This window comes from Chelonia mydas, chromosome 6, assembly GCF_015237465.2.
Source record: "Chelonia mydas isolate rCheMyd1 chromosome 6, rCheMyd1.pri.v2, whole genome shotgun sequence".
NCBI classification, from domain to species: domain Eukaryota; kingdom Metazoa; phylum Chordata; order Testudines; family Cheloniidae; genus Chelonia; species Chelonia mydas.
The window spans coordinates 90,993,298-91,002,534 of record NC_051246.2 but is presented as its reverse complement, the minus strand read 5'-3'; the positions used below and the strand labels follow the sequence as shown (position 1 = coordinate 91,002,534).

Sequence of the window (9,237 nt, the reverse complement as noted above, 5' to 3'; positions counted from 1 at the left end):
TTGTCCCATTTGCAGTAAACTTAGCCTGCCGACTACTTCTTTGTGTGAGCCCAGATTGCTGTGTGGTAGACCCTGTATGCTGCCGCTCACTGAGATTTTAACACGCTACCATGTGAGGCACGCCAACATAGAGGCAGTTGGGCCTCCAGTCAGTGTTCACGTAGGGAGAGGAAGGAGAAGTGAATGGGGAATGTAGGAGGAATGAGCTTCTGGCCCTATATGGCTAGTGACCTCCAACCCACCTGCACCCTCAAGGGAACATCCTGTCTGCTTACTAGATATTTATATGGCATCAGTCACCATCCCATTCTAACCCCAACCTAATTTCCCATGCTACCCCTCGTTTGCTGTCTGCTCAGCTTTCCGAGAGGCACTGCTGCTGCATTCATGAGACTGTTCAGGGGATGGTAGGGGAATCAAAGTGGGCAGCCTTGGGCACACACCTTGGCCATGCCCCACTGAACAATACTGACAATATGGTGCGTTTGCCCAGCACAGAGGACGGAGCCAGTGGGCGGTAATCAATTGACAAAATACGACAGAAGGGGCCACCCTCAAGAAAGACTACAACTCCCAGCATGCACTGAATCATGTTGCAATGTATGTTGGGAATTGTAGTCACCTCCGGCCTGCCATTGTTCTTCCCTCGGCTCCACATATCTTCACTGCGCATGTGCCAGAGGGGTTTCCTCTCCCTGCCTTTCTTCCCTCGAGCTGAGTCTGGGACGGCCACCTTGCGAGCCGAAGAGCTGCGGCGGGCGGTTGGTCTGTCTCGCGCCCCGGCCTTTGGTGTGGAGGAAGCCCCTCCCCCCTCAACGGGTTCTGAGGGACTGTGCGGGGACATTTTAATTTAGTCACCAAAATGCAGCTGCCTCCCTGAGCTGGTATGGTGGCGGAGGGGCTGGGAGGCCCCTGTTTGGCATTGGCCAGGGCCGGGCCAGCACAGGTCCCTCACGCTGCTGCGGCAGGGGAACTGTCGCTTGTAAGTTGCTAGACTTCATCCCTGGGGTGGCTGAACTGTTTCCCTTCCTTTCCTGCGTGGCATTCGGGGCAGTGTCCTAGCGAAACTGGGCACCAAACTCTCCCAGCAGAGAGCCATAGCTGTAACGTGCTTCACACGGGCACCTGCGTGGCACCTTGGTCTCAGTGTGGACCTGTTGCAGGTGCTGGGGCGAGTGACCTAGGCCTGCCCAAACCGAAAAGCCAGTTGGTCATAGCCTGTAGCGTGGACAGGGCCTAACTGATTGCACTGACGCCTGTGACTAGGCTAAATCCTGGGATCTGGGCCATGGTTGAAGTGGATTGAAATAGGAAGGGGAGCACTTGCTGTATCCGCCAAAGAGGAAGGGAGCTAAGCGGGAATGCTGCTCCTCAAGGAAGAGAAAGGAGAGGGGCTTCCCTCTGCTTTTAGCTCAGGAGGGGGAGCTGTGCTTCCCCAGTCCCCTTCTCTCTAACCTGTAGATGTGAGATTCAAGGGAAAAGTGTACATCCTGCTAAACACCACAGGTGATGAATGAATCAATGTGGTATAAAATAATCATAATAGAAAGAAAAGCTTAATTTATTAGACACCCCACCACCACCTTTGAGCCAGCCCATGTGCCAGTGGGATTTTATGGCAACTGCATCTTCTCAGCTGGATGCATGTTGGAGTGTGTCCAAGGATAGATGCTGCCTGGCCATGGGGAGGATGGACATCCGGAGTCCACTTGAAAGCAAACAGCAAAATAAGTTTATTGGATGACAATGATGTGAAGAGGGCTCTGAGCCTCGCTTTTGGTGGCATTGAGTACCTATTGCTGAAGTTACTGGCAACTGGTGCTTTCCCCGTGCAGGTCATTGATAGCTTGGTTTTGGTTTGTGTGTTTGGATTTTCTTTTAGGAAGTATGGGAGTAGGGAAAGGAGTATAATGTTAATAAGGATCAGCATTGGCTGATGCCTGGTCATAGCCAGGGCAGGGAAAGTGAGCACAGAAAAGCGCTCTGAATACCAGGAAAAAATTAAGGCATTCATGGAGGCAAAATAAATTTTTTAAAATGGTAACTTTTTATCCAGTAAATGTAAGAGATTTTCAAACTCTGAGCTTTTACTCTTTGTCCCTTTGGTTTTTTTTTTACAGGGGACTATTTCAAAGAAGGAAGAGGAATGATATTCCTGAAATTTCTTGGGTTCCTCACCTTTCTGCTTTTGCCATGATCAAATGTTTGGTGGAAGATGTACGCACCAGGTTACGCTCTGGAGTGGCCATCAACTCACTGGCCCAGTGTGTTGAAGAGCTTGTCCTCAATAGCATTGATGCTAAAGCAACATGCGTGGCCATACGGGTGGATTTGGAAACTTTCAAGGTCCAAGTGGTGGACAATGGCTCTGGGATGGGGAGAGAGGACCTAAATAAAGTGGGTAATCGATATTTCACTAGTAAGTGCAATTCAGTGGAGGATTTAGAGAATCTGAAGTTCTATGGTTTCCGAGGGGAAGCTGTGGCCAGCATAGCAAATATGGCCAGCATAGTGGAAATTTCATCCAAGACCAACAATACAGGGAAAACCTTTATGAAACTGTTTCAGAATGGGAAAGCACTGGAAGTCTGTGAGGCTGAATTGACTAGACCAAGTGGTGGAACAACAGTGACTGTGTATAACCTGTTCCACCAGTTACCAGTGAGGAAAAAGTGCATGGATCCCATGCTGGAATTTGAGAGGGTGAGGCAGAAGGTAGAGGCTCTTTCGCTCATACATCCTTCCATCTCATTTTCCTTAAGAAATGATGCTTCCTGTTCTATGATGCTTCATCTCCCAAAGACAAAAGATATGTGTTCCCGTTTTTGTCAGATTTATGGACTGGGAAGAACACAGAAATTACGAAAAATAAATTATACATCTGGGGAGTTTGAGTTAAGTGGCTATATCAGTTCTGAAGGGCATTACAATAAAAATATGCAGTTTTTGTTTGTGAATAATAGACTGGTTTTAAAAACAAGATTGCATAAACTCATGGACTTTTTATTAAGGAAAGAAAGTGTAATTTGCAAGGCAAAAGGTGGCCCTGCCAATAGACAAATGAGTTCAAGTCCTGTTCGGCATCGTGGCCCAGAGCTCTATGGAATCTTTGTTATCAATGTGAAGTGTCCTTACTGTGAATATGATGTGAGTCTGGAACCTGCAAAAACTCTGATAGAATTCCGCAATTGGGATGCTCTTTTAGCTTGCATTGAGGAAGGAGTGAAAACATTTTTAAAACGAGAACACTTATTTGTTGAACTGTCTGGTGAAGACATAAAAGAATTTAATGAAGACAATGGCTTTAGTTTGTACAGGACCAGAACTCTGCATACTGCACTCTCTGAAGAAAAGAGCATACAAGACAATTTTAAGAAAACATGTGATGATATTGTAGATTCCTATGAAATTTTTAATTTGCAATCAAAAGCTGTCAAAAGAAAAGTGACTATTCAGGAAAAGTCTTCAGATCTCATAGGTTCAAATGGTAATGCTGGAGAAAAGGAAGTCTCCCCAGGTCTGATCATTGCTGAACCAGCTGACGCAGCGAGTCCTCTACTCAACAAAGAAGGCACCAATTCTGATTTCTCAGAATCAGATATCTCAGAACAAGAGCCAAAAGAGTTCAGCAATCCCAAAATGGTGTTTGTGAGCCGCAAGTCTTCAGAAAATCTCTATGGGGAGTCCAGGTCAGAAAGAGTAGAAATAGACAGTTATGCTAAAATGCCACATTGTACTGAGAATTGTGTGGAAGATGCAAAAACACAGGAGGACAGCACAGCTCAGAAAAGCAGCATCAACATTGCCTTTGGAAATGGTGTCACTCAGGGGCAGCATGAGAGAGTTGAAGATACAGCTGATGGACCAGAACTTCTTTGGGGGAGATCATTGATGGGAATGTCTGATGTGATGAAAGAAGACAGTAGAAAAAGTAAAGGGCCAAATAATGATGGTGGAGGAAAGGTTGTTAGATCTGTACCACTGAAGTTGTGTTCCACAGGCCTTATAACTCATGTGATGCAAAATCAGCCACCGCGTGAACAAACTGAAATGAATTGCTCATTAAACATGCATTCTAAACCTGGTCCTGTAAGTGCCAAGGACATATTTGGAAACAAGATGAGCTTTTCAATTCAGAGTCTAAATGTTCAGGATATTTCTAGTATTTTAAATAAAGAGTATACTACACTACCCAATAGAGAAGTATGCAGAGCATATGCATATGAGTGGTTAGAAAATGAGACTGTATCAGGCCAGAAGAATGAGGAGGTAGCTTCCATTACTGCACGAGATAGAAGGGAGTGTGTAACATCACACACTAGAGAGTTGCTTCCCGTCACTTCCTTGAGTTTTCCTCATAATGAAAATAATCCAAGTAACAGAAGGCAAATGGTTGAGCTATCTGTTACGCCCAGAACTCAAGCCTATAAGAAGCTGAGTTTGTCCATACAGTTGGGGTCTTTAGAGCGATTCAGGAGACATTATGGGAAGGTCAGGAGTGTTCCATCAGTATCTATTCCAGAGAAGAGGAGTGAATTTGAACCTCCAGATGTTCTTGGTTCTCTAGCTGATCTTGACAGCTTGAAGAATCAGAATAACAATTTTGAATGTGTTAACATTTGTGAAACTCAAGTTCTGGAACATGCTGATTGTAATAATAGTTGCCAAGCAGGTTGCCTCCTTTCCTTGGAGAGGTCTCAGTTCTGTGGGAAAGAAACTTTGTTAGACAGAAAAGCTCCTTGCGTGAGAGAGAGTCCTTTGACATTGACTGACTACTCTCAAATAAGAAAAAAAGACCTAAGCAGCAGTAGATTACTGGGATCACTAGCTTCTAAACTGTCCAGAATGAAGGGTGACCACAAGGAAGTTTTAGCTACAGAAGTTGTGGGACAAGTTGATGAACAACTCCAAACAGATTCAAGCAGAAAAGGTGACACATTGCATCTTTTGTCTCAAACTGATGATTTTTTGCAGAGTTCTTATCAAATGTGTCAAAGCCCCTCACAAGAAGCAGGGATAGACGATTGCATCCTTGCGTCTGCCTCTGATGAGCAGGATGCTCCCTCCAAAATGTATAGTACAAGAGGAGGGACCATGGAAAATGCTCTGAACCAGTCACTGCTCATCAACACAGATGGGGAGTACATGGCCACCACAAGCAGTGGTTTGGCATTACAAAGTGAAAAGAGTTATTCTGAAGACATCTGTAAAGATGGAAAGATTGTGGCTGTATCTTCAGAGCAGACTTCAGAAGCCACTGAGCTTCCCAGTGTAACTTTTTCAAGTAGTTTGGAAGTACTCGGAGATGTCACAAATGCAGTTCAGTCTAAAAATGAGGAATCAATATTGTGTTCTGTCTGGATGCAACATTTTGATGTTTCACTGGGTAAGATGGTATACGTCAATAAAATGACTGGACTAAGCACCTACAGCACTCCTCCAACTGAAGAACTTCAGGCTGCTTGTACTAAAGATATAACTACAATGGCTGTGAATGTTGTCTTACAGAGTGGTAAGTACAGGATGTTTAATTTTGTTGCAAGGAAAAAGTGATGCAGATAGTTTGGGTCCTCCTAGCAGTGTAAAGTACTCTTTATGGCAATGCCTGCAATTTCCACACTGAAATAACTATTGCATCACATGAATTAATTCTGTAGAAAACAGGAAAATTTTGATGGCAATATGGAAATAGTACAGTAGATTCACATTTTGAAAAAGGTATGAAAATAGCATACTGCTTAGCAGACAACCACCCGGTGTCACCCTGCATCATGCTCTGAGAATTCTCATGATCATGACCCATTTTGTCATGTATAAAGTGAGAGACATATTTGAAAGTAAGGGTACTGGATAATCACAGCATTTATGAACCTCCTGCCTTGGGCAGTCATGTTCCTAAGGACATTTTGATACCATCATTACAAGAGACCAATATCAAGCTGTAAAAATCAGGTTTTGTTCAACTCTTTTACTGGATTTACATCAAAAGATAAATACTAAATATCTACAGTATGAAAACAAGTTCCCTAGTACTGCTGGAATCAAAAATTACATTGTTTCTGTAAGATGGTTGTTGCCAGTAGGAGCGCCAAAAATTCAAAATTTTAATTTCAATTTTTATTTTCAAATACATTCCTCAGTTAATTTCTGATTAGAAGCATGTCTTACCATGAATTCTATCAGAACCTTGTGCTGAGCAAAAGGGGCAGTTTCTTGCAACACTAACTATCAAGCTCTCTTAGGGCAGAGGTGCTTCTGAGTGCTATTTTGAAACGACACAGATTGATTCTGGGACCTAGCCTGATAATGCACATAACATGTTGTCTGGATTAATAAACCAGTCTCTGTGATTGGAACCTCATGATACCAGCTTATGATTTCATAGCCAATAGAGTAAGTTCATGTTCAATATTCAAGCATAAGTAGAGTGAGAAAGCCAAGACAGTGCAATGTTCAGGCTTTACGCCTTTATCCACATATATCATACGCACATCTATCACGCACTTCCTGAAGGTAGAGTTCTCTAAGTTCCTAAACATCACCATATACATTAACATACTATAATATCTCCTACTGGGAAGCTATTGTAACATCTGTTTTGTTTAGTTTAGTTTAGTTGAGAGAGCAAAATTAAACATGAATATTGTAACTTGCTTACGTATTTAACATTCTGTTACACTGCCTTAAAGTCTATATAGACATATATAAAAATCAACTTTTTTTTACTAGCTTCCTTGGGAATTAGGGTATTTTCCTGTTCATTTGGGAAGGTAGTTATTTCACACCTTCATTTTGTACAAAGTCTTATGTATTCCTTGCAGGTTATTTGATGTTGGAGCAAATGCGAGTCTTTCTTTTGACAACAGGAGTTTGCCTAGTACTTGGTTCTTCTGGTGCCATGGTGTTTTGAGGGTCTGTTCTGTTATCTATCAGTTGCTCATTAGCCCATGTTCCTTCCATTTCCTGGAGATTTGGGTTACTTTTCGTAATAATCCTGATAACAGAGTGGGATTATAGTATACTGATTGAAACATTCCTGGATGGGTTGAAACAGATTGGTGGTCTAACCCTGATCCCTCATGTGGCCTCTCTGACTTGTATTTTTCCACCATGCAAGACAGTTCCTTATTAATAAACTAAGTATTAAGATGAGTGGCTATAGATTGTCAGTGCTGGCACGCCTGAATGTAGGGTAGGGAATGGATATTTTGGGACCTGGCAGTCTTTACTGTAGCCCTTTCTGTTCTTTCAGAATAACCCATTTCAGTTGTGGTAGTTTTGGAAATAATCCTGGTTGATTAAAGCAGCAACATACTCTTAATGAGCCCTGCCTTTTGAGAGGCTCCAGTAGTGTCAGCCATCCTAAAAGTATTAATTGCTTTAATGTCTATGCAAGTACAGGGTACACCACCCCTCCCTAACACAGCACTTATGTACGTAGCCAGGGCCAAAGAGGAGGCAAACCACACCAGGGTTTGAAAACCTCTATTACTCTCACTAAAGAGCATAAATTAGTTACTGTTCATCAGTCTCACATCTATGGAAAGTCATTCAATAGTCTGATGGTATGAGATTGGTCAAGATGTGGACCCTGCAGAGACCACAGTTGTGATGGAATAAATGAAGTTAAAGAACACAAAGAGTGTTCAGAGTTTGAAACATGTAGTGCTCTGCTTTAGCCTAATTCTAAATCGTATGTACATTTCTGTTTCAGCTTCATGTAGGCACTTGTGTGCAGTCTACGTTTTCCAGTTCAGCTGCATGTAGGCACTTTTGTGCAGTCCACATTTTCCTTTGCTCCATCACTTTGTTTTTCTCCTTTCTGCATATATGAGAAGCACTATACCCAACTCCTTCAAGCATAGTCTCTCTGTAAATGATGATGATTTATACTACATAAATGTATCTCCTATCTAGAAGGATCCCAAAGTGCTCTGCAAACTGACTTAGAGGAATCTCTTCATCCAACACGGAAATGCAGCCTTCCCTAAATGGAACAGGGGAATGCAGCAGCACAGCATTAGCAGCAACAGTATAGAGCAATTTAGGATCGAAAATGAAGGAGAATCCTGTATCCAGTTGAAACCACAGCGGGAATTCAAATTATTTATCCAAGACAACCCCATGTCTTATGAAAAATAATAATCATAAGTGCTCAAGAACTTTGTTTGTCTCATCTCTGAACATTAGACACCATGCTGGGTTATTGGTTCAGCACGGACGTGGATGGAAGAGCCCCACCTATTAAATCACCAGCACTTCTTTTTGCAGCCCCAGAATATTCCCTTAAGTACTAATCAGGCCTAATTTAATTTGTGAGATTTTATAAGAGCCCAGCTTGAGAAGCGTATACACTATGGGTCAGATTTTTGAAGGTATTTAGTAGGGCTGTCAATTAATCACAGTTAACTCATGCGATTAACTCAAAAAAATTAATGATTAATCGCAATGTTAATCGCACTGTTAAACAATAGAATACCAATTGAAATTTATTAAATATTTTGGATTTTTTTTTTACATTTTCATATTTATTGTATTCTGTGTTGGAATTGAAATAAAAAAGTGCACAAAAACAAAATAACGTAAAACTTCAGAGCGTACAAGTCCACTCGATCCTCCTTCTTGTTCAGCCAATCGCTAAGATAAACAAGTTTGTTTACATTTACAGGACATAATGCTTCCCTCTTCTTAGAATCATAGAAAATTAGGGTTGGAAGAGACCTCAGGAGTTCATCTAGTCCAATCCCCTGCTCAAAGCAGGACCAACCTTAACTAAATCATCCCAGCCAGGACTTTGCCAAGCCGGGTCTTAAAAACCTCTAAGGATGGAGGTTCCACCACCTCCCTAGGTAACCCATTCCAGTGCTTCACCACCCTCCCAGTGAAATAGTTTTTCCGAATATCTAACCTAGACCTCCCCACTGCAACTTGAGACCATTGCTCCTTGTTCTGTCATCTGCCAACACTGAGAACAGCCTAGCTCCATACTCTTTGGAACCCCGCTCCAGGTAGTTGAAGGCTGCTATCAAATCCCCCCTTGCTCTTCTCTTTTACAGACTAAATAAGCCCAGTTCCCTCAGCCTCTCCTCAGAAGTCATGTGACCCAGCTCCCTAATCATTTTTGTTGCCCTCCACTGAACTCTCTCCAATTTGTCCACATTCTTTCTGTAGTGAGGGGCCCAAAACTGGTCGCAATAATCCAGATGTGGCCTCACCAGTGCGAAATAGAGGGGAATA

The 9,237-nt window shown here is 42.6% G+C and overlaps 1 protein-coding gene across 6 annotated transcripts in view; it reads left to right on the top strand.

Annotated features, from left to right (window-relative positions):
• The first annotated feature begins 626 nt into the window (after positions 1-626).
• Positions 627-9,237, top strand: part of MLH3 (mutL homolog 3) — a 37,587-nt gene continuing 28,976 nt past the window's right edge. For 4 of the 6 annotated variants that reach the window (XR_006291430.1, XM_043548152.1, XM_043548155.1 and 1 more), the window contains exons 1-2: positions 682-982; positions 2,121-5,512. Coding sequence is in view for 5 of the 6 variants with exons in the window: in XM_043548152.1 (XP_043404087.1) it covers positions 2,194-5,512 (3,319 nt within the window). In the remaining variant the exon portion in view is untranslated. Of the gene's footprint in view, positions 983-2,120; positions 5,513-9,237 lie in introns of all 6 variants that reach the window. The other 2 variants (XM_027827554.3, XM_037900699.2) reach the window with 2 other exon arrangements.